This window comes from Trichosporon asahii, assembly GCF_000293215.1.
Source record: "Trichosporon asahii var. asahii CBS 2479 unplaced genomic scaffold scaffold00018, whole genome shotgun sequence".
NCBI classification, from domain to species: domain Eukaryota; kingdom Fungi; phylum Basidiomycota; class Tremellomycetes; order Trichosporonales; family Trichosporonaceae; genus Trichosporon; species Trichosporon asahii.
Genome location: NW_014040906.1, coordinates 491631 through 514879, shown reverse-complemented (window position 1 = coordinate 514879; position 23249 = coordinate 491631). Strand labels below are relative to the sequence as shown.

The 23249-nt window shown below is 60.2% G+C and overlaps 6 protein-coding genes across 6 annotated transcripts; 4 read left to right on the top strand and 2 right to left on the bottom strand.

Moving 5' to 3' along the window:
* Window positions 1–3336: 3336 nt before the first annotated feature.
* On the bottom strand, window positions 3337–4865 carry A1Q1_08134 (uncharacterized protein; the record flags this gene model as incomplete). Its single annotated transcript, XM_014326281.1, has 5 exons — window positions 3337–3370; window positions 3439–4130; window positions 4182–4307; window positions 4436–4521; window positions 4679–4865. 5 exons carry the CDS (start codon window positions 4863–4865, stop codon window positions 3337–3339), a joined length of 1125 nt encoding a protein of 374 aa, XP_014181756.1.
* A 540-nt stretch (window positions 4866–5405) lies between these two features.
* A1Q1_08133 (phospholipid metabolism-related protein) lies at window positions 5406–7121 on the top strand (the record flags this gene model as incomplete). The annotated part of the gene is made up of 3 exons (XM_014326280.1): window positions 5406–5574; window positions 5637–5953; window positions 5997–7121. The coding sequence occupies 3 exons, from the start codon at window positions 5406–5408 to the stop codon at window positions 7119–7121; spliced, it is 1611 nt and encodes a 536-aa protein (XP_014181755.1).
* Window positions 7122–7211: 90 nt separating this feature from the next.
* Window positions 7212–8276, bottom strand: A1Q1_08132 (beta-1,4-mannosyl-glycoprotein; the record flags this gene model as incomplete). The annotated part of the gene is made up of 1 exon (XM_014326279.1): window positions 7212–8276. One exon carries the CDS (start codon window positions 8274–8276, stop codon window positions 7212–7214), a length of 1065 nt encoding a protein of 354 aa, XP_014181754.1.
* A 1250-nt stretch (window positions 8277–9526) lies between these two features.
* On the top strand, window positions 9527–9796 carry A1Q1_08131 (uncharacterized protein; the record flags this gene model as incomplete). Its single annotated transcript, XM_014326278.1, has 1 exon — window positions 9527–9796. The coding sequence occupies one exon, from the start codon at window positions 9527–9529 to the stop codon at window positions 9794–9796; it is 270 nt and encodes an 89-aa protein (XP_014181753.1).
* A 1495-nt stretch (window positions 9797–11291) lies between these two features.
* Window positions 11292–15222, top strand: A1Q1_08130 (Etf1; the record flags this gene model as incomplete). Its single annotated transcript, XM_014326277.1, has 10 exons — window positions 11292–11453; window positions 11527–11588; window positions 11668–11732; window positions 11784–11905; window positions 12001–12196; window positions 12300–12449; window positions 12509–12779; window positions 12844–12905; window positions 13197–13406; window positions 13451–15222. The coding sequence occupies 10 exons, from the start codon at window positions 11292–11294 to the stop codon at window positions 15220–15222; spliced, it is 3072 nt and encodes a 1023-aa protein (XP_014181752.1).
* A 3991-nt stretch (window positions 15223–19213) lies between these two features.
* Window positions 19214–22645, top strand: A1Q1_08129 (glutamate dehydrogenase; the record flags this gene model as incomplete). Its single annotated transcript, XM_014326276.1, has 4 exons — window positions 19214–19249; window positions 19294–19364; window positions 19501–19650; window positions 19747–22645. 4 exons carry the CDS (start codon window positions 19214–19216, stop codon window positions 22643–22645), a joined length of 3156 nt encoding a protein of 1051 aa, XP_014181751.1.
* Between the last annotated feature and the right edge of the window lie 604 nt (window positions 22646–23249).

The window sequence follows — 23249 nt, the reverse complement described above, 5'->3', positions numbered from 1 at the left end:
CGCGAAAGCATCGTTCGACTTTTTTTCGTGCAACAACCATGTAATACGTGCTAGGTACCAGCGGAGTGGTACCCCAAACACGGGCCCGTTGTCCCCAATGCATCACCTCATTACTCCACTACCCCGCGCCCACCCCCCGCCCCGCGCCCCACACTGTACACTGCACCGTTACATGCAGTGGGGTCACTTACACCGGGACGCTGGGGTGCCTCGCGACGACGGGCATGACCGATGCTGCCAAGCGGTCAGACTCAGAACTCAGAGCACGTTTCACCCGTTGCCAGGCTCAGACATCGCTGTGCGCGTTGTGCATCCAGTGCATGCAAGTGGCTTGAACCCAAACATCACCACCACTCCTTAGCGCTGACGCGTGAATTGGTGCCATCATAGCCCGCATGCGCCCGCATGGCCCTCGTGTTGTGAATGCAGCCGTCGGTGCCGTCTTATCTCCCCCCCCCTTCTGGGCCAATGGTACAGCGCGTGCAGCCAGCTGATCAACACTGGTTCCTAAGCAGGTTCCTTCGTCATTTCATTGTCTCGCTCAACGCAGGTTCCTCCGGTTCCTACGTTCCTGGTTATTCTCACACTAAGGCAAAGAGATATCATCGATCAACCCCGGCTGAACCCCATGCTCCAACGGCAGATTGACAGCTGACTGGGTCGCGAGATCAAGGAGATCAAAGGAGATCAGATGAGATCTCGCCGCGTATTTCTCATGACGATTAGAGTACTGTGATGATGCAGGCAGTGGCATGCCGGTCGTCAGGCGGGCAGCAACTTTCGGCAGAGGTCACGCGTCGCAAGGAGGCACTCTTCGCTACTTTGCTTCCAGTAGCCAGTGCGGACAGTGGACAGCAGCCACGGGGCTGAAGCTTAGCACCGGAGGCTATTACGCCTGTTATGCATTCTGCAGAGCTTGCTCCCAACTTTTGCATCAGCCTGGCGCAATTCACAGAAACGAGGCCAAACTCGCCCTGGCTGCGAGGGAGGCTTCGCCACTAACCTTTGCCAAAGCTCGTGCGCTCGTGAGAAATGCGAGGCGTGCGAGACTTTTGCACAGCTTGCCCTTCCCCTACAAGTTGTTACCTAGTTGGGTACGCTCTCGCGTGCGCGATGAACTATGTCGCGTGGTGAATGTTTTCGGGGTGGTACATCGCGTTCTGAGGGTGATCTGAGGGTGAGGGGAAGACACCGAGTGCCGACGGACTAGGGGAAAGGCTGCTGGGGGGGAGAGGGGGGCCGGCGGACGCCGAAAAGAGGGTCCTTTCCGGTCTCCCCGGTCCTTCCGGAGGGTAACTGGAGGGTACGCGGAGGGAGCCCTCCGGCGCTTCCAGCAGGTTGGGGACACACAGACACACACCGAAGGGAAGCGAACACTGCGTGCCGGACCCTGTATCGGCGCCGCTGTGTGCAGGACGGCGATACGGGCTCAACTCCGCTGGGACCAGATTACTGGATCATCCCTCATCCCTAGTACACACGCACACGAACTCTCAGGCAGACACTTTTCTTTTCAGGCATAACTCGCGTGTCCAGGAGTCGACTAGACAGGACAAGCGACTTTTCGCAAGCCCCCAGTACCGCAAGCCCGAAAGGCGTTAGGATCGTTAGGAGAATTGCAGAATTGCAGAAAAACCAAGACGCAAACAACCGTTGACTAATCGATGAGCCGACCAGATGTAAACACGTAAACACGCAAACAACGCCAACGCCACTGTCCGTTCTTGCCTGAGCAGGCAAGCTGTGAGGCAGGGAGTTTAGGCTGTGGCGCAGTGGCGTGGCGGAGGCAATGCCGATAGACATGCTGAGTCAAGCCGACCCACCGAGACGGGGACGTGGACGTGGACGTGGACGTGGACGCGTAGCTCGCGTTGCGACGCGAGAATAAAACAGACCAGTAGTGGCTCCGAATAGCTCGCAGATCTGGCATCTACCAGGCTAGCAGACTTGTTCTGCACCGCCTGAACAAACCGCGTCCCGACGGCTGTTGAAGGCCATCCACCTAACGGCTGATGGCTAAAGGCTAGCTATCGATCGCGTTTCTGGCTACTACAATGCACGGTATGCCCGGCCGCGACTCCATAGCTCTTCCGGCATTGGCAGTGGATATCGAACGAAGCTGTTGCAGGTCTGAGACCGGGGGAGGCACACTCTCCTTCATCCCTCTGACACGAGAAGGTACAGCCACACTCCCCCCTCCACCCCCGACGCCGTCTTGTCGCACCGTCGAACCGTCGGGCGAGCGTCCGCCTGCTCGGCGCCAACGCGCCAAGCTCAGCAAGCACAATACGCAGGCCACGAGTCACCGGATCGTTCCTCGCTACTTCGGTCCCAAGCGTATCTTCCGGTGGCCGATGTCAGGACGCATCCGGAGAAGAATCCAGGACTCTGGTCCGGATAGGGTGTTCCAGGGTTATGCTACGCCGGCGGCCACAGGCCTGAGCAGGCCTGAGCAGGGCTGAGCAGGCCTGAGCAGGGCTGCTCGGTTCCCACCTAGCAACTACGTCGACTTTGCTTACGATGGGACGCGGGACGGATTAGCCAGATGGCAATGATATGCGTGGAGGTTCTCTTGTCATCTGGAACGCGTGGCCGCCGGTCACCTCGACTTCGGCCACCTTGATACCTTGACTCGATAACATCCTCATAGCGCAGTGGCCGTACTGGCTGACTCCGATAAGGCTGACTATAACTAGGCTGGCCAGGACTAGGCCAGCTGGAACTAGACTTTCGCAGCTTACGTGACACAGCCTATGCGCGGTATCCTTATTCCTTCCCAAGCTTAGGTATTTTTGCAGCGCAGTCAGTTCCCAGTCACGTCTGGATCCTGACGCCAATGTGCGTTTCGTGTGCTCAACTCCAGGCCAGTCACACTCGTGCTGCGCTGTTGCGTTTCACATTTTGCCGAATTGCAGCGACTACACCAGAAGCAGCGGGTCAGCAAACGTTCATACTCTACAGGAGCTATGGAGACTACCAAGCTACGGGGCTACTACGAATGGTATACGGACCAGAACTGGGAGGAGCCAGGACTTACCATTGTCTTCCTTGATTCGTTGTATCTCGTGGTTGTGTTTGTGTGGTGTGGGGGAGCACGGGCACGGAAAACAAGCCAACGACGAACTGAGAGACAATGATGGAGACATGGGGTTGTGTTTGTGGAGAGAAGATGAAGAGAGGCGGGGTATAACACTGAGAGAGAAGAAACTATACGACTACGGAGTACAAAGAGCTTGTGCCTACCTATGGATCCTACGGATCTACGGATTATAAACAGAGCTATGGGCGCTACTGCTAGCTACAAGTACGCACAAGTACTCACCCTACTGGCTACGTTTACATGAAGTTCGAAGCGAGCTGGGGGAGGAAGCTGTGATGTGTTAGCAAACTGCGTAGAACAACACGGTGTGAAGCGCAACTACGCTTATCGTTACTTACAGAGCTGCCGAGACACCAAGGCCGAAGAGCATGGTGCCGTACGCGGCCGTCTTGACGGCCTGGGCGACGCCGCCCTGCTGGACACGCCTGTTCGTGCGGATGACACGCTCGCCGCCCTTGCCCTGGCCCGAGGAGATGGTGACACCGTCGTCGTCCGGGAGACGCTTGATACCGCGCTCCGAGTTGCCGGCCTCCTCGATGTCCTCTCCCGCGGCCTGGCGCAGCTGAAGCTCCCTCTTAAGGTCACGAACAAGCTGCTTGGCAGACTCGATCTCGGCGTTCATGTCGATGGTGGCGTTCGGGGGCGCAGTGACCGTCGTCGTGGCCTCGAGGGTGAGGCGGCGGGGCGTGCCCTCGGCGCGGGGAGCCTGACGGGCGCGCTTCGGCGAGGGCTGAGCAGCGTCGGTAGCCGACATCGAGGGAACAGCGCGCGAGCTGCCGCCGGTGCCGGTGGCCTGAGCCTCCTTCTTGCGCTGCAGATCCTCGGCGGCAGCCTGAGAGCGCTGAGACATGCGGTACTTGACGGACGGGTCAGGCTCGGCGCGGGCAAGGGTAGCAACGAGGTCCTTCAGGCCGTAGGCGGGGGCGAGGTGGATGGCAGTGCGGCGGTCGACCCACTCGCCAGCGAGCTTGACAAAGTTGCGGCCACCCGAGTTGCCGTTGGTGCCAGAGGTGTCGAAAGTGGAGTTGACCTGATGTTAGCTACGTTCTGCAGTTGGTGAGCTGAGGTCAGCTAATCCTACCCAGTCGATCTCGCGCTCCTCCTCGGCGGGCGAAGCGCCGGGGAAAGCGACGCGGAACATGGTGCTAAGCGAGATGGCGTTGGTGTCGTAGCGGCGGAGGATGAACGCGTGCTGGTTCTCGCCAGGCTGCTGGTCAGCTCGAAATCTTGGCTTCAGGGTGGCAATGCGCCCCGTGCTGGACAAACAACAGCAACAATAGACCAACAATGCCTTGATATGCTGATCGCCTGTAGCTGATAGTGGCGTATACTCACAGTGCTGACCTTGATGCGGCCGATAATGATCTCCTTGCCCTCGCGGACTATCGTCTGGAACTTGACAATAGCGGTGTCGACAGGAACTGATTGTCAGCTGCGTTCCTGGCAATGTAATGAACAACGACGCGTGAGTCCACATGACTCAACTGCCGCACTGCTACTGCACGCCCGCCAAGCTCATCGGCGGCAACTTTTTCTTGCCCACCATGGCGACTGTTTGTGCTGGACAGTGTTACTTACCATGGGAGAGGTGGGGGTTGCGGCGGTCCTCGGGCAGGCGAGGGCGGTTGACCGTGTGCGGGAGAGGCGTCAGGTCGTAGGTGTTGTCTCCGGGGTAGGGAGGAGGAGCAGTGTTAGGGACCTCGACGGCGTCGGCCGACTGGCGAGCCCGACGGGCGGCGGGAGAGTTGGTGGTGGACGACGGCATGGTTGCTGGGTGAACGCAAAGGTTTCGAGGGGATGGAAGAGTTCAGACGTGAGGAGAGGCGAGGAGTCGAAAGGATGCGATTCTTATACGCTGTGGGGTGGTGGGGTCGAATGAATCGACTTGTGACTTGTGAAGGAGGATGGATGGATGTGTGTTGATGGAGGTGAGATAGATGAATGGGGCAGCGAGCTAGTGACTAGCGGTCGTGCAATGGCATACGGTGGCCAACGGCGAACGAGCACAGGCGGGGCCTGCCTGGGGGGCGCTGGTGGCGCTGGTAGCTTGGCTGGGCGGGGAGAGCGGGAGCAGCCTCAGTCAATCGAGTCACCGCTAGCCTGGGAGCCACGCGGCTCTCGGATCCAGTCAAAGAATGAACAACCGCACAACAGCCGTGCCTAGCCTGTTCGCGCCTAACCCCCCAACTCCCCGCGCATGTGGCACTCTTGCGTGCCTAATTAGACCTCCACCTCCGACGTCCACCTCCATCAGCGCTCATCAACATTTCCTGACACTCCGACACGGACCACTGCCCATCAACTCATGTTCCCCCCGCATGGCCTGCTGGCCGGCGAGCCGGCTCCTTCGGCCCAGGTGCTCCTCGACTGGTGCGCTGAGAACGACATCGAAGTCTCGCCAGCACTGAGCATCGAGGAACGTCATGGTGGCTGGGGTCTCGTCGCGAAGGAGCAGCTCGAGCTGGGCGCAGTGTGTAAGTGGTCTTCTCTCGAACGACCGCAGCTTAGCGAGTAGGAGGAGCTAGCTGACCACCAGTATGCAAGCTCCCGAAGACCTCGATCCTCTCTATTCGTAACTCGTCACTTCCCGAGCTGCCACTCGACACACGGCCAGGAACGAGCTACACGATCCTTGGGCTGACCTTGGCGCTCCTGCACGAGTTCCGCCTGGGCCGCGAGTCCAAGTTCTTTGGCTACCTCCAGAGTCTCTCCCGCGAAACGGTGCCGATCCCGACTCTGTGGCCTCTGATCGAGGGTACAGAGAAGGCCGACGCCGAGGAGGCACTCGCCTGGCTGAGGGGTACGGATGCCGAGCGCGACCTGCGCCGAAGAGATAAGGAAGGTCTCAGCCTGGTGCGTGAACAGCTGTGTCGATGAACGCCAAAGCTGACATCAGCCTGCTCTCCGCGAGTTCTATGACGCTACGAAATCTCGTCTCCCGGCCACCAAGGCGCACCCCGACCCATCGCCCTTCGCCGCGTTCGCGTACACATTCTCCCTCGTCTCGACCCGCGCCTTCCTCATCGACCTGTACCACACGGTCGCGCTATGTCCCTTCGCAGACGTCGCGAACCACAGCAGTGCGCCGCACACCTCGCTCGCGTCTGATGACTTTGTGTGCCACCGCTGCGGCTCGCTCGCGCGCTGCGTGCACGACGTGCCGCACCCGCAGACCGGCATCGTGGAGCGGCTAGCCCACCTGGACCCGAACGCGCGACAGACAATAGGCAAGGGCCGGGACACGGTGGACATGTACGTCGAGTGGCCCCTTCGCAAGGGCCAGGAGGTATTCAACTCGTACGGCGAGAACATCCCGGACAGCAGGCTGTTGGTGGAATGGGGCTTCGTGCCGGGTGCCTTCCCCGACGCATCCCCTGTGGCGGAGAGCGGTAGCGAGGGCTCGGCGCGCGAGGACGAGCTGCTCGTCGAGGGCGTGACCTGGACTCTCGCCGAGTTGTGTCCCGACATCGTCGCCGAGGCCTGGGACAAAATGCAAGAGGACGTGGAGCTGGCGTACGCCTCGCGTTTCGAGCCCTCAGAGGGCTCGCTGCTCTGCGCCTCGTCGCCGAAACCGATCCACCACATCAACGCCGGCGGGCAAGCGTCGTTACGACTCTGGGGGCCAGTATGGCTGGATGCGCTGCGCGAGGTGCGCAAGCGGCGGAAGAAGAAGGCGCGCTCCAAGACACCGTCCGTCTCCCTCGATGAGGCGACGGGGGAGGCGCCGAAGGATGTTGAGCTTCTGCTCCAGGACGTGAGGCAGCTCGAGGACGTGTGGGAGAAGCAGGAGGGCACGCTGAGTGCCGCCAACGCGCGCGCGGCCAGGACGATGGGCAAGCTCCTCGCGCGCCGGCTAGTCGGCATGCGCAAGCCCCAGCTCGGCGTTGGCGAACTGTACGATCTGCGCGAGGAGGCGACGGGCCTCACGGCCATGGCGCTCACTGTGGTGACGGATGAGGTGGCGCTGCTCGAGTCGACGCTCGCAAGATGGGAGGAGCTGGCTGCCACGGCCGAGGCATAGTCATACTCTACATTATACAACCTATGTAACATTCTAGATGCGTTCGTGATGCGCGCGTCATGCGCCGGGTTCAATCCCGTACCTTTGCTCTTACGCCTTCTCGCGCTCACACCCACCTGGCAGGAGGTAGCGGTACTGTTCCGGCTTCTCCTTCAGCAAGCGCGGCACGTCCATGGCCGAGTTCGTCCTCTGCATCGGCGCCATCTTGCGCGCAAGCTCGCTCCAAGAGTACGCCTCGGGGAGCATGTCGAAGATATCCGTCCCGTCGCAGATGACCTTCTGGATGCGCTCTTCGCCGAGGAGCTCGGCGCGGCTCCGGTCCGCGTGCGAGTACGCTTGCATCTTGAACTGGAAGTCGGCGATGTGTCTAAAGCAGAAACTGCAGTGCCACCCCGCGTCCCCGAGGAGGGTCTCAGACACGCGGCCGTGCGAGTACCCCGTCGAGGGGTGGCGACGGACAGAGGCGCGCCAGCTGTCGTGGTCGAGCAGGAACTCGAACGAGTAAACGTAGTTTGCGAGCTGGAGGTGGATCACATCACCATAGTCGCAGGTCTTGAGCAGTTCCAGCGTGGACGCGCGGGGGAGCTCATCGACGTCGCTCATCAGCACGAGGTCGCCCTGCCGCACGCCTGCCCTCTCGAGCGCTGCGTTCATCGACGTGCGCATCTGCGCCTCCTGGTCAAAAGGGTGCTCGCCCGGCTTGAGCTCGTGACCCTCGTGGAAAGCGTAGTGGATCTTGTCCGACGCCCAGTCGAAGAGGTGCTTGTTGTCCGCAAAGGTCGTATTCTTCGGCAAGCCCGTGAACGTCCGGTCGCTCTCGAGGATGACAAAGCCGTCAACCACGTCGTAGAGTTCCCGCAAGCGAAGCTGGAGCAGGTCGATCTCGACGGAGAAGATCACGGCGTCAAAGACCTTGGGTGTTGATGTGCGCGGCTTCCAGCCGTGGAGGGAGCACCATTCGGAGGACGAGAGCGTCGACCGCGGGTAGTGGGGGACGACTGTGAAGGGGCGCTCGGGGTGGTCCCACAGCGGTCGGGTCAGGTATCCGAAGTCGCGCCAGGCGAGGGCTAGCCGGGACCAGAAGGTGAGGACGGAGACGACGACAACGAAGAGGAAGAGGAAGAGGAAGCGGCGGTGCTGCCGCGAGAGGGCCATGTTGGCGCGGGGGTGGGGGGGGGCGGAAAGAAGGGGGGTCTCGAGGCCGTTGTCGACAAGTTGTGGCCGGGGTTCTTGAACGAGGGCGAGAAAGAGCGTGGAGTGTGGGGTCAAGAGATAAGAGAGACTGGTGGTGTGGTGTGCAGCATGAGATCACAGCGATTGCACTGGCGCGTCACGAGCGTTCCGGTCCGCCGGCCTAGCGAAGGAGGCGCGAGGCGGGCGTGCCGACATGCCATGCGGGGCTAATAGGCGGGCCCATGATCCCATGAGTCAGGTGTCACCATGGCCGTGCCTCAATATCCTGCACATTTCCAGTACCCCTGTCTTTGGAGACATCTTGTGAGCTGCCATTCGACAAGAACAAGCAAAAGTGTAAGCCACAGCGTATACTATCGCCTGGGCGTGCATGGGTGCATCTAGGGCAGGCCGTCTGCTGTGCATAGCGTGCGTTCAGCTTGTATCCGAAGCCGGCACCGGCCCTCGACGGAACTGCAACGGGCACCAGCAGATGTCCGAGCGTCGAATGGGCGGAACACTGGAATACTACTGTCAGGCTCACCTCCACATCTCGCGTGTGTGCGGGCAGCCTAAGCGCCGACTTGGTACATAAGAGACGGAGTGCTGCTAATCAGACATGGCTCACTGCTTCCCTCTTGATGTGTGAGAACATTCCAACGAAACGCACCAGTCTGCTTGATCTTGGCTCCGAAGCAACATCAATCAGGTGTCAGGTGGGTCGTCAAGCGCCCGCTAGGCTCGGAACGTGAAACGTCCTTTGCTCCACTGAGCACAGGACGCGCAAGCATCCCATGTACGAGTAAACATCTAACGCTTCATTGCGACTCGTGACGGACTGATGCGAAAGATACTGACCTCTGAAATCTGGTGCAAGGGCAGGCCTCTACCGCTTTGCTCCAGGGAGTAAATGTCACCCAAGCCAGTCTGCTTGACTCCGGGGACGGGTGGCGCCGAGGCTGGGGCCTAAAGCTCACACCTCAGATCGCATCTTAGACCACCACTCTGTCCAACCCGGACAGAGCTGGTTCATAGGAGACTGGTGTGCATGTCTGAGTGATGTACTCTGCAGTCAGCTGCAGATATTCCGGCATAAGCACGAAGGGCCAATATCTCCGTCGCCCCTGTGTCACCAGAAGCACCACTGTTACTTAGTCTGGCATGGGCTTGCTCGACAGCAGCGTGAACGATAACTGCCCTATGTCCTCCTTGCGGCACTGAGCTGGTCCACAATGTTCTTCACTCACGACTACCTCTACTTCTCTGCCCGTTCCAACCGCTACCTCAGGGGACAGGAGAGCGAGCAGGCCTCAGCGTCACTCGGTACCATGCCTCTGTGTCGTCCGGTGTCTTCGTATGAGTACCTGCCACAGCTTGCGCAGAAAGAACACCGTGCCTCCCTTCTGGAACCTACCACCCTCTCGTCTGCTGTAGTTGCCCCACTGCCTACTTTGCACTTCCGCGCACACACTGTTGCCCGATCCCAGCCTCGTCGGGTCTGATGTGGTGTATATTAATCCGTTGCCACAGCCCTCGCACTTCGCAGACGACTATGTTGATCTGACTCGAGACGGCTGGCGCAATCCGGCTAGTGAGGTGAGTGTACTTGCCAGTGAGCTGAGGAGCGAGAACGTAGGGAAGACGAAAGAGCGAGAACGCCAGCAAAATCTCCCGGGGCTGGGTGCGATAGCCTGGAGGCAAATGCCAGAGGTGACAATGCCAGACGAAGCCCCAGGATGATCTGCACAGGGTGTCCCTCCATCGGAGTACAGATCCAACAGCACAGTTGCGCCGCTTCCTATGCGCTGCATCGTCCACCGCAAGTGACTAAACCCTGTCTTAAGGAATGCGTGGGATTTCGGCCCGCAGAGGATTTCCGAGGTGAAGAATGACACGCGCCGCTGCCCATTGCATTTTGGAGGCCTGCGACACAGCTACACATGTAGTGGAGTCTGCTACGATCATCAAAGCTGCATGCTTCCGAGCAGCTATGCGTGGGGTGGGGCGCAGGACATGAAGTCTCGATCGGGCCTTAGAGTCGACATAGAAGTAAGACTGCTGGCGAACCACTACCGCCGCACGAACATGCCCGTGAAGGCGCACCTGCGCTATTTTCCGGGTAGACTACCAGGCAGCTGAAGCGCCACAGACGCCAAACACAGAGACCGGAGGAGGAGTACAAGTGGAGCCTTGAGAGAGAGAGAGAGGGCACCCGTTGTCTGTGAAGCCTGAGGTGGAGTCGCTCATGCAGTGTCCGCGTCCGCTGGTCAGAACGATACGAGCGTCCCTCCGCGCCACCAGGGTCCACGAGCGGTGCATGACTTTCGCCCGCTGGCGAACGTCGAGCAACCACGCTATCGCGCTAGCGCGCTCGCTGTCTCACATCCAGCAGCTGACGGTGGCAGACGATTGTGGCAGTCGTTAGTCCGTATGGTGCGAGCTGCCGCATGTCGAGACTCCGTTTCAAGTCACAAAGTTCGCGGTCCATGAGATTACCGAGAATCGAAGGCTTACTTCGCCGCTTTTCGGCCGACAATACGCGGTAATGATAGTCCAGTGTTGAACACACCATTTTAGATCCAAACTCCTGTAAGCTCACTCTGTGCGAATCATGGCTGCTGTGAAGCTGTTCCCGATCCATCTCGTCAGCCTCCAATACTCCAACGTCCAAAGCTGACGGCTGCAGAGTTGCACTGAGCATTCCGCGACCCGATGACGATATCAAGCGATTAGAGATGATAAGCGAGTCATGCGAGGATTAAGCTCCGAAAATTGACGTGTTATTGAGAGGATCACGGTTCGATTGGGGAGGGTCGGACGCTCTTTAACCGAGGGGGATTACACGGAGGCGGGCAGCTGGACCGGTCTATGGATAAGGCCCGTTCCGTGCTTTTGCCCTCGCTCGCCTCTTAGCCGAAGTACCAGACCCGTTGTGTGGAACTCTACCTGGAACATCTGCGCCGATCTGTCGTTTTGACATCTCACCAATCCACCAAAATGCTCGCTGCCACTCGTCACTCCGCCCTTCGCGCCGCTCGTCTTTCGACCGCCGCCCAGCGCCGCTTTGCCTCGACGCTCGTCTTCCTCGAGCAGAAGGGAGGCAAGCTTAACAGCGGAAGCTTGTCAGCTGTTTCCGCGGCCAAGTCTATCGGCGGAGACGTGAGTAGAATGCTCGGCAACGCGAACGAACGAGCGGGGTAGTCAAGGTTAGAGAGGGCTGACAGATGAACAGGTCTCTGGTATCGTTGTCGGCTCCAAGGCTGACATTGACGGTGTTCTTGAGGAGGTTAAGAAGTGCGTAGGAATTCGGCTCCGGCTCCAACCCCGAGAGCCGAAGTCTATCGCGGCTCGCCGAGCTCTCGCTGACGACCAGGATCGACGGTCTCTCCAAGGTCTACACCGCCGCCTCGGATGCCTACTCGCACGCCATCGCCGAGAGTGAGTTTATGCCAACAAGCGACCAGGAAATACAGGCTAACTCGACTTAAGATGTCGCACCTCTTCTCGCCGAGGTCGTCAAGTCCAAGGGTGCCACCCACCTCCTCGGTGCCCACACCGCCGCCGGCAAGAACATCTTCCCCCGTCTCGCCGGCACTCTTGACGTTTCCATGGTATGTTTTTCTTATCTGGCTTCTTTCGCGGCGACCCGAAAGATTCCCGAATCGAAAAGCCGAAGTCCGTTCCGTGCGCCGTGCTCACACGTTAGATCTCCGACATCATCGCTCTCGAGGGCGAGGACACCTTCACCCGCCCTATCTACGCCGGTAACGCCATCCTCAAGCTCAAGTCTGGCCCCAAGGACACCGTCAAGGTCGTCACCGTCCGCACCACTGCCTTCGACAAGGCTAAGGCCGAGGGTGGCTCCGCCGCCGTTGAGGAGGTCCCCGCTACTGAGGCTTCCAGTAAGTTTTGATGGCATCTTGAGCGCCATAGTCTGCGCGAGAGAGTCACAGGAAGCTGGCTGCGACTCACCGCGACCTGTTCAAGAGTTTTGCTGACCGTTAGCCCCCACCGAGTTTGTCAACGAGGAGATCGTTGTTTCCTCCCGCCCCGACCTCGGCTCGGCTCCCCGTGTTGTCTCCGGTGGCCGTGCCCTCAAGAGCAAGGAGCAGTTCGACTCCGTTCTTGAGCCCCTCGCCGACGCTCTTGGTGCTGGTAAGTTTCCGAGCCGCTTGGAAGGTTATCCGTGTACAGTCGGCTAACTCGTTTTCCAGCTATCGGTGCCTCGCGTGCTGCCGTCGACGCCGGCTACGCCGACAACTCGCTCCAGGTCGGCCAGACCGGTAAGGTCGTTGCCCCTGAGCTCTACGTTGCCATCGGTATCTCGGGTGCCATCCAGCACCTTGCTGGTATGAAGGAGTCCAAGATGATTGTCGCTATCAACAAGGACGCCGACGCTCCCATCTTCCAGGTTGCCGATGTTGGTCTCGTTGCTGACCTCTTCGACGCCGTCCCTGAGATGGTCAAGGAGGTTGAGAAGCAGAAGTAAATCCATAAAAGTCGGTAGTAGACAGGTGTGCATCGATGCATAAGGCATCATCATAGCTAGACTTGCGCAAGCTCAATCGGTTATGGTGAGACGGGGCGGCTATGCGAGGCCAGGGTGCGTAGGTAGGCAGGCGAGAGCGTGGGAATGTGCAGGCATGCATCGGAGAAGGCAGGACTAGTTAGTCTAGTCAGCGGAAGCAATAGGCGCGCCACCCGGAGGTCTTGGAGATTCAGGGCCTGAAGTCACGCGCGTAACCAGCCACCCATATACCGGACGAAGGATGATTGAGGTAACCCGCTCGAAGTCATTTCCTGCTTTTCTCAGTCGCTATCATATCCACCAGCTGTCCATCCACACCCTAATCCACCTCAGAACACTGCCTACGAGGTAGTTGTGCAACGCATACCATCTAGTCGAGTATCTATTCTCTGCTCAAGCTTCGCCCGTACACAACTCCGCCCGTAAACAACAATTCTGCGCCACTGGACGCGTGTGGACAATGCTCCTTAACGAGCTTCTCCTCTCCAAGCGGGGCCCTCTGGCCAAGGTCTGGCTTTCTGCTCACCATGAGCGCAAGCTGGGCAAGCGCCAGGCGCTCGCTGTCGACATTGATGAGAGTTGTGGTGAGTCTCTGACTGTGGATGCGGTCGATTACTGACGTCAACAGATGCTATTTTGACGCAGGACGTCGAGCCTCTCACTCTCCGTGTTTCCGGACAGCTCATGCTTGGTGTTGTGCGCATCTACGGCCGCAAGGTCCAGTATCTCATGGATGACTGCAAGGAGATGCGTGAGCGGATCACGATGGCGTTCCGACCAGGAATGGTCGACCTGCCGCAGGACCAGATCCGTGCGTCCAAGAACTCGATCACGTTCACGGAGCTGGCTCCGAACGTTGACATGATCGATATTCTCGACTGGTCGTTCCAGGTGCCTACCGCCGACTACGCCCCGAGCAAGAACACGGCGCCGCCGAATCAGACCAACCTTCGCTCCCGCGAGTTTGGTGCGTTCAACTTCGGACGCCCGGCTGTGCTGTCCATCTACGGTGACGGATCGTCTCGCCAAGGCTCGCCGTTCGGGTCATCCACGTCGCACCTCGACTCCCAGGACTTCACGGGTGTAGACCTGGGTCTGAACCTCGAGGAGTGGGACGAGTCGATGGAAATTGGTCGTGACGCCCAGCGCGCTCGTAGCAAGAGCACCGCTCTTTCCGTGCGCGGATCGAGTGTTATGCGCGATGACCATGCTCCCATGGACACCGACAACTTTGGCGTTGAGGACGACTTCAACCCGGTCGACCTTGATCTCGGTCTCGACGATCTTCCCGAGCTTACATCTGATGGGCCTGCGCCTCCCGAGGCTGGAGCTACCGAGGAGGAGCCCCGGCACGTGCGCGAGGCGAGCACGCTGTCGACGCCGCCACCCGAGTCGCCGCGTGCTGCGAACCTGACGATTGATGTCTCGCCCCGTACTGCCAAGCGCATTGCCGAGGCGCAGCAGCACCGCCCGAAGCGGGTGCGTGTCGTGCGCGCGGACGAGGAGCTGGAGCTGGCCGACGACGAGTTCGCGCCGCCCAAGGACGAGGACAGCGAGATTCTGGGTGTGGAGCGTTTCATCCCTGCCGATCCCGAAGCTGTGCGGTTGCGCGACATCATCGACGACCCTGCCGCGCACTTCCTTCCGACGATGAAGGTCGACGACGAGACCGTCATCTTCGCGGGTCCGAACGGGCTTGCTCCCGAGCTTGCTGAGCTGTTCACCTTCCCCGTCAATGTCCTGCGACGGAACCGCGAGCCTGAGCCCGAGCGCCCGAACAAGCGCGCTCGCTCGCTCACGTCGGAGCTGTCTGAGCTCGAGGACGACCCGATGGAGGAGGCGCGTCGCCAGAGCCGTCTGCCCAGCGAGGCCGGCTTTGAGCCCGACTTCGGTGGCGGCTTCGACAATGATATCTCGTTCGACTTTGGTGGTCTTGCTTCGCCCCCGCCAATTGAGGGCGACAAGGTCCGTGCTCCCTCTCTCGCTCCATCGATTGCGCAGAGCATCGCCCAGTCTGTGCGCTCCGCGCGCCTCGCCGGCGAGGAGGGCGAGTGCAAGCTGATGATCTTCGACCCGCGCGTCAGTGCGAGCCAGATGACGAGCGGGAGCGAGGAAACGCAGCGCGACGCCGGCGGTGTCAGCAAGAGTACTGGCATGGCGATGGGTCTTCTGCGTGCCGAGATCGAGGCGATCGAAGCCGAGGACAAGTCTGTTAGCTTCGACGAGCTCTCCCGCGGCGCCTCGAAGCGCGCGGCGTCGACCGGTTTCTTCGAGCTGCTCGTCCTCGCCACCCGCGACTGCGTCAAGCTCGAGCAAAAGAAGCCCTTCGCGGACATCCACATCCGTGCCAAGGACCGCCTGTGGGAGGCGACGCCCATGCCGCAGACGCAGACTGCGTAAGCAGCTGTGAAGTCCGAGGTCTGGTACTGAGCATGTGGGCCACGCGCGTAAGCATGGCCGGTACGCAGACCAGAAGATCGGCGCCGGTGGGAAAGGCACAGCCGCCTTCCGGGCGTCGTATGTGTCGACATGTGTCGTAATGAGCGCGTGGCGGCGTCTAGGCAGTCAGCGCTTAGCTGTTCATTGCGGCGACCCGGGTTCGAAAACATTCCTCCCCGCTGCTGCCGTTCCGTCTCCAGCTCGAGTTCCATCTCTAGCCCTCCTATACCTCTATTCTCTTTTCGTTTCTCGTTTCAGAAGTTACACGAGCGAGCGCCTTGAGCCCAGTCTTTGATTTTGTATGTCTCCGGATATTGTAGTTGACCCCCTTCCTAGTATAGTGATATGCATATGCTATGACTTCGTTTACTCATTCTCTGCTCTGTGTGTGCTCTGTGGGTGCTGAGGGTGGGTGGGAGATAAGATAATGGAGAGAGAGCGGGGGCATCTGAATTTCTGGCCAGATACCCTCAACGAGGGTTTGGTCAGACGATGATGTCGAACACAACCCTCTCCCGGCCCGTCTCCCGAGCTCCCGGACGGCGTGGGCTTGGCAGACCAAGCAATGCGACACCCAAAGCGGCATCCGTTACGAGCTGACACGGCGCAGTGTACCGTGGGGTATGGGGGGCCTGCCGGGGCTAGCTGGAGAAGAGCCTGGGGAGGGGTTGTAACCTTACAGAGAAAGGAGGATCGGCACTCGGCCGGCACATATCGGCACACGGCAGCGGCACCGCACCCGGGCCCACTTTAGTTGGGGCTCGGTTCGCCTCACGGTGCCAAGATCGCCGCATTGTCTGCGCTTCAGTCTCACCGTGCAGGTCTGCGAGCCTCAGGCGCTGCACTGCATGTACCCAGAACAGAGCGTGTAACTCGTGGCTCGTTCCTTGTTGCTGCTTGGGCAAGCTGGGCACCGGCGACCAAAATGCTGAGAGTGGGGATACGGCAGATCCCTGATTCCCGCGCGTCCTTTTTTCTGGCGCCAGTTACGCAAAAACTTACCCCGCAGACGTGCGAGCGCTGGCGAGCCGTACTTCCCCGCAATGCTGCATTGTTGCGATGCATACCCCAAGCACAGCAGACCCTGGCGCTTTTCGAATGCAGCGCGCCAACGTACCCAAAGGTCAGATGAGGGTTCGAAATCATCTGGAGCCCGTTGCCCATACGGTTGCCCATCAGGGAGATCGTTTGACCTCCATCCCTCATCATGACCCCTTGCTCTGCCCGTCTTTGGCCATAATGTTGCACCTGTCGCGCTGCCCGCCCAGGTCGTTCAGGGCCGGGGCCGGGTTCTGCAGGGGAGAGACAGCACTGTCGCGCTGCGCAGGTCACGTTGCGGCAGCTGCGGCAACGGAGCTCCCCCGGCGCCCCCGTCCAGCCCGTTCCGTCCTCTGAGTGGCTCAGAGAGGGGACGCAGCGGTTCTCGGCGGCACATGTGGGATTGCGCCCCGCACTCTTCTGTATTCGCCCCCAGCTACTGAACATGAGTGGCTGTCAGCAAGCGTTGGTCGGGCCACGCCCCCGAACGTACATCCGGGCCATGTCTGCAGTGACCCCGCATTTCGGCGTCTCCTTTGAGCCCTCGAGGGAAGGTAGGGCGAGATCTGACCACCACGAGGGGCAGAGGGGCAGGCAGATGGAGTTGCACCGCCCGCAAGTAGTCTAGAATACGCCGCCGTCACTTTGCAACTCGAATCCCGCCGTGCCAGAACGCGCAACTCGAATCAGTAATGGTGACAAGAAACCAAAGAGCAGGGGGGGACAGCCGTAATTCCTCGGATCGCGGAATACGTAGCACCGGTGTGCCGGGTGAACAATTCAGCCAGCCTCTTGCACAGACAAGAGCGAAAGCAAAAGAGCACTCGCGTCTAACTCGCCTCGGACGCCAGCAGAGCAGAGGAGCCAGCCCAGATGGGATGTCTGGGCTGGGCTGGCGTGTCCAGTGGTTGTCTGGCGCCTGGGCCCAGGCCATCTGCACGAGCAATGTCGCGCTCGGCGTTGAGAGGCTTTTGCTGGAGTAATGCTCGCAATGCTCGCGGTACTCGCGTCGCTCGTTCTGAATAGGTCTGAATGCATGTGGGGGTGGGGAATGTTTTCGAATGGCGGCAACGGCTGGCAACGAGACCTTCCTCGGGTCCAGTGCCTTGGCCCAGGCTGGGATGCAAGAATCGAAATAGATCACCCTCTCAACTCAGGGCCCACCTTGGGGTTGCCTTCCTTGGGCCAGCTACGTCAGCGCTTAGCCAACAACAACCACCACCGACGGATCATGCCAGATCAGTTCCCCCAGCCGACACGTCGAGCCTCAAGACACCGACCACCGAGGCGAGCCCAGAGAGAGGGACATCAGAAAAAGTCGCGCGGTTTATAAAGACGCAGTCTTCCAAGCACTGGTCTGCACCATCCCCTCCCCCCACGTACACTCGTACAACAAACACTACAGCTGATCGTTGACGCTCCGTCGTTGCCGATTGTAACCACATCGGTGAGTAAAATCAGTCCGTGCCTGGCCGCTCTGGCTGGCTGGCTGGCCCATTATTTCCCCCCGCTCGACCGCATTACGGCTGCCGTCCTGCCTTCTTTCGATTCTGTCGCTTCTGGCAGTCCGGAAGGCGGCGTGCCGTTGTTCCATGACACACCTCCCCTTGTTCTCCTCGATGCGAGTGTTCTCGTCGCTGTGTTCGATGGCGACGAGTTGGCTCGTAGTAGAGCGGCAAAGGCGGCGGCTGGGATCAAGCTAGACTGGGATGACCGGGCTGGCCGCGCTGGATCCGTCTGGGATCGGCTGGATCCGAAGATCCGAGTTCGCGGGGTTCGCGGGCCTGCGCGAGCCTCGAGCCTGGCCGGTGACCTAGCTCTTCCCCCCTGTGCCCTTGTGCCCTCGTGCGCTACCGGTGCCCGGCCCGTGGCCCGCGACTCCAGCTCGTTGCATCATACATGCGACCCAGTGCACCCGGTGCAGCGGCAGTCTCGAAACGCGCGCAGCCTGCGTCCTGCCAGCACACCCACCCACTCCAGCTATGCAACTCATGCAAGCGCTCAGCTGACCTCATTCCCAGACTCCCCCAAGCTCCGGATACCTAGTATTTAGAGCGTGTACAACATCCTCCCCCTCTTATCTCTGTCACTATTCTCTGATAGTGTCGTATAATCAGCGGTAGACTTCTGGTGAGTGTCTTGTCCTTCCCATTCCCAGGTAGATCTTGCGGGCGTTCGAGTGTGAGGGACAGTCAGAGACAGATCGGGTCATCTGGGTAAACAATCTGGATACACCTGGGTGTTCTGGGCGCTGGTCTGACGTGCTGGCGGTCTTGCCGTGCGCCGAGGCGGGGCGCCGGGCGTCACTTGGCGCTGGGATAGAATTACTCAGTCCGCCCATGGCGTCGGCAGCAGGGCGCACTGCCTGTGAAGCTGTGACCAAGCGAGCTCTCACCGGGCTCGCAGGCTCGACTGGGTAGCTCTGCGCGGTCCAATGTAGCCAAAGCAGCAGCATTCAGTGCAGCAGCGAGGGCGTGCGCAGTGCGCACTCTGCACACGAGCACACGTCCCAGCATTGCCCCAGTGCGTTTGCGCACAATACGGACGCACGCAATCAACGCAACGCCCGTTCCTCACTGTCCCTCGAGCTCCCACCTCCACACACTCATTCGACTCCATCCCCCTCTACGGCTCGCAACGAGGCAGCGAACGCCAGCCAGCCAGCCTCAACTCCCAGCCGAGTCCAGCCCCGCCCGGCTGGCCCGCTCGCGCTGGCCGTGCTGCTGCTACCTGATGGGAGTGCACCCCCCGCCTTCCCCACGCCCATCAGTGCCATATGCCATCATTCCCCGTACCCCGCACCACCCGCACGACACCGTGGCCCAACATATAAGCTGATATTCCCCACAGTCTCTCGTTGCCCTTGTCTTTCCCATCCTCCCATCCCCTCCTCCCCTCTCCCCCACCGTACACAATGGCCACTCCCGTCGCCAGTACCCCCGCCGCTCAGGTAAGTCTGCTGTCCTCACCCCTGGAGACTAGCTGACATTGCAGGGCTCGGCGCTGCCGATTCCTCAGCACCTCAACATCAGCGGCACCCCCAAGTCGGTTACCTCTGACAAGGCGTGAGTCTTTTTTCAGGCAGACCGGTTCGGCGCCGCAGTGCCGTGCGCAGCTTTAGCTCTGCCATTGCCGCACGACCGCCCGCGGACATGCCTCGGTGCACAGACAATGGTTGGAAACAGCGCTAACGTCGATCAGTGGTTATGTGCCCTCGCCCTTCCCTGCCAAGGGCCAGCAGCAGGAGGCTGTCGCCGACATCCTCGTCCAGTCCGGCTTCATGCCCCGCGAGCTCGTCCACGGCGAGGTTGACTGGTTCTACAACTCGCTCGGCATTGACAACGGCTACTTGTGAGTGAACGTTGCCGCTAGCCCTGTGCTCGTGCTTGGAGCCCCAGCTATGAGCCAGCAAGCTCTGTGTGTGAGAACAGGTCACTGACGCTACAGCCTCGCTGAGAACCCTCAGATCATCGCCGACCACGTCCTTGCCCTGTACTCGGCCAAGCTCCTCGCGTACACCAAGCACGACCCCAGCAAGCTCGTGATTGACCTCGAGAAGATCACGACCGAGGAGGACACGAAGCAGGGCGCCAAGGAGGGCGCTGTCTTCATCCACTCGTCGGCCGCGGGTGTCTCGGCCACTGACGGTCCCGGCGCCAACTGCGAGAAGCGCATTGACGATGACTTCATTGACAAGTCGACCCCCGAGAAGGCCTGGCGCCTGGAGACCTACCGCTCTGCCGGCTCGGTCTCGGCGACCATCTCGCAGCAGCTCCGTTGCTACTTCGTCTCGCCCTGCGAGTTCCCCGGCACCCCCGCCAAGAAGCTCGAGAACGGCTCGACCGACATCCGCTCCGTCTCCGACAAGGGCTTCCTCGAGAAGGCCACCCCCAACACCCTCGAGATCTATCAGAAGGTCATGACCGAGGTTGAGCGCCGTGACGGCCCCGTCATTGAGATGTACGAGCTCGAGGACTCGCGCGAGCACCGCGTCGTCATTGGCTACAAGATGGGCGGCACCCACCGCTACTTCTCGGCCCTCTCGGACCTGTACCACTTCTACGGCCTCTACTCGGCCCGCAAGTACGTCGAGCAGTTTGCCAACGGCGTCACCATCATCTCGATGTACCTCAACCCCGTCCCCAACTCGAAGGCTCCCCCCATCGAGCACTCGATCCAGCAGATCGTTCGTGAGGCTTCGCTCCTCTACTGTCTCCCGGATAACCCCTTCTTCACTGTCGCCGAGGACAACACCCCCCACGCCGTCCAGGAGGCTACCTACGCGTACGCCGGCTGGCTCTTCGCCCAGCACTTCCTTAACCGTCTCGGTCCCGCCTACGCCTCCCTCAAGGCCATCCTTAACGAGAATGACCCTGACCAGGCCGATGTCCTCGCCAAGATCAAGACCCGTCTCCGTGACGAGACCTTCACCCGCGAGAACATCCGCGACGTCATCCTGAACCACCCCGAGCTCATCCGCCAGCTCTACATCAACTTCGCCATGGTTCACTACCCGGCGTCCGACGAGGCTTCCCAGCTTACCCCGACGCTCTCGTTCCAGCGTATCAAGACTGAGCAGCCCCTCTCCGACGAGGACCTCTACTCTGCCATCTGGAAGGGTGCCCAGAGCCCCCTCGCCGCCCAGATCCTCGAGGCTCTCCTCGTCTTCAACAAGCACATCCTCAAGTGCAACTTCTACCAGCCCACCAAGGTCGCGCTCTCTTTCCGTCTCGACCCTGGCTTCCTTCCCGAGGTCGAGTACCCGAAGAAGCCCTTCGGCATGTTCTTCATCGTCGGCTCGGACTTCCGCGGCTTCCACGTCCGCTTCCGCGACGTCGCCCGTGGTGGTATCCGTATCGTCCGCTCGCGTGACAAGGAGAACTTCAACTCGAACATCCGCACCCTGTTCGACGAGAACTACAACCTTTCCGCGACCCAGACGCTCAAGAACAAGGACATTCCCGAGGGTGGATCCAAGGGAACTGTTCTTCCTTCGCTTGGCGCCGACTACTCGCGCTGCTTCGAGAAGTACGTCGACTCCATCCTCGACCTCCTGATTCCCGGCCAGTCGCCTGGTATCAAGGGCCGCATCGTCGACGTCTCTGGCCGTGAGGAGCCCGAGATCCTCTTCTTCGGTCCCGACGAGGGCACCGCCGATCTCATGGACTGGGCTGCCCTGCACGCCCGCGCCCGTGGTGCTCCCTGGTGGAAGTCGTTCACGACCGGCAAGTCGGCCGAGAAGCTTGGTGGTATCCCCCACGACAAGTACGGCATGACCTCGCTCTCGGTTCGCCAGTACATTCTCGGTGTCTACAAGGCCCACGGCCTCAAGGAGAAGGAGATCACCAAGTTCCAGACTGGTGGCCCCGACGGTGACCTTGGTTCCAACGAGATCCTCCTGTCGAGCGACAAGACCGTCGGTATTGTCGACGGATCCGGCACGATTTACGACCCTAACGGACTCGACCGCACCGAGCTCATCCGCCTCGCCAAGGCGCGCAAGATGATTGTCCACTTTGACGAGTCCAAGCTCGGCAAGGGCGGATACAAGGTCCTCGTTGACCAGAAGGACGTCAAGCTCCCCACCGGCGAGGTCATCCCCGACGGAACCGTCTTCCGTAACGAGTTCCACCTCCGTGTCAAGGCCGACATCATGGTTCCCTGCGGTGGTCGCCCTGGCGCCATCGACGTCACCAACATGCACCGTCTTGTCGACGCCGACGGCAAGACCAACTTCAAGTACATTGTTGAGGGTGCCAACCTGTTCATCACGCAGCAGGCTCGTCTCTGGCTCGAGAAGAAGGGCATTGTCCTCTACAAGGACTCGTCGACCAACAAGGGTGGTGTCACCTCGTCTTCGCTCGAGGTTCTCGCTGGTCTCTCGCTCAAGGACGACGAGTACGTCAAGGACATGATCTTCCAGGACGGCAAGCCGTCCCAGTTCTACCAGGACTACGTCAAGGACATCCAGCAGAAGATCTGCGAGAACGCCGCCAACGAGTACAACTGCATTGCAAAGGAATATGCTCGCCAGAAGGGCGCGACGCCGCGCACCCTCATCTCGGACCAGCTGTCGACGACGCTGAACAAGCTCCAGGACGAGCTCGAGTTCTCGGACCTGTACGACAACGCGGCCGCGCGCCGCGCCGTCTTCGAGCGCGCCTTCCCCAAGTCGCTCCAGGCCAAGGTCGGCCTCGACGAGCTCATGAACCGCCTCCCCGAGCACTACCAGCGTGCCGCCTGGAGCGCGTGGCTCTCGTCCAACTTCATCTACCAGTACTCGATCCAGGCGTCCAACGTCGACTTCTTCCACTTCTTCTCCAAGCTCTCCGCCGGCGGCAACTAGAGCGACAACGAGCCCCCGGACATTCTTACCCTTTTTCCATAGGTCGTCAGCAGAATCTCAGAACCAGAACCGAAATATCCAAGCAATCCCCCCTGTACATTTACTTTAATCATGCATTACGAGTGATCCGAACAAAGCGAGCAGGAGCGAGCACGGAGCGGGACACACTTCTCAGGCGCAACTGACGCGGGCGTCACTGGCGTTACGCAGGGGCCTCCAGTGACCCAAGTGGAGATCCCGTCGTCTCCGAATCGAGATCAGAGCCGGCGGGAGCAAAGGCGTCGACGCGCTTCGGGCAAGATTGCAAGATTGCACGATTTGGTTCCGTCAAAACACGCTCTGCGCAGGCCCAAGTAATGAACCAAAGTCCATACCGCGTATGGGGGATGCTGGTACACCGAGCGGTACCGAGAGTGCCGAGGTGAGATAGAGATGAGTGCATCAGCGCTGCCAAGTTACTCTGCGGCCGCCCGTTCCTTGGGGTATTCTTTGAGGTTGTAGTAACTCTCGAGCTGCAGGAGCAGGACCTCTTGGCCCTCTAGTCGCCCTGCATGTGCTGTAGCGCTCGCCAGGACGGCCACAGCAGCACGATGTGTTGCCAAGT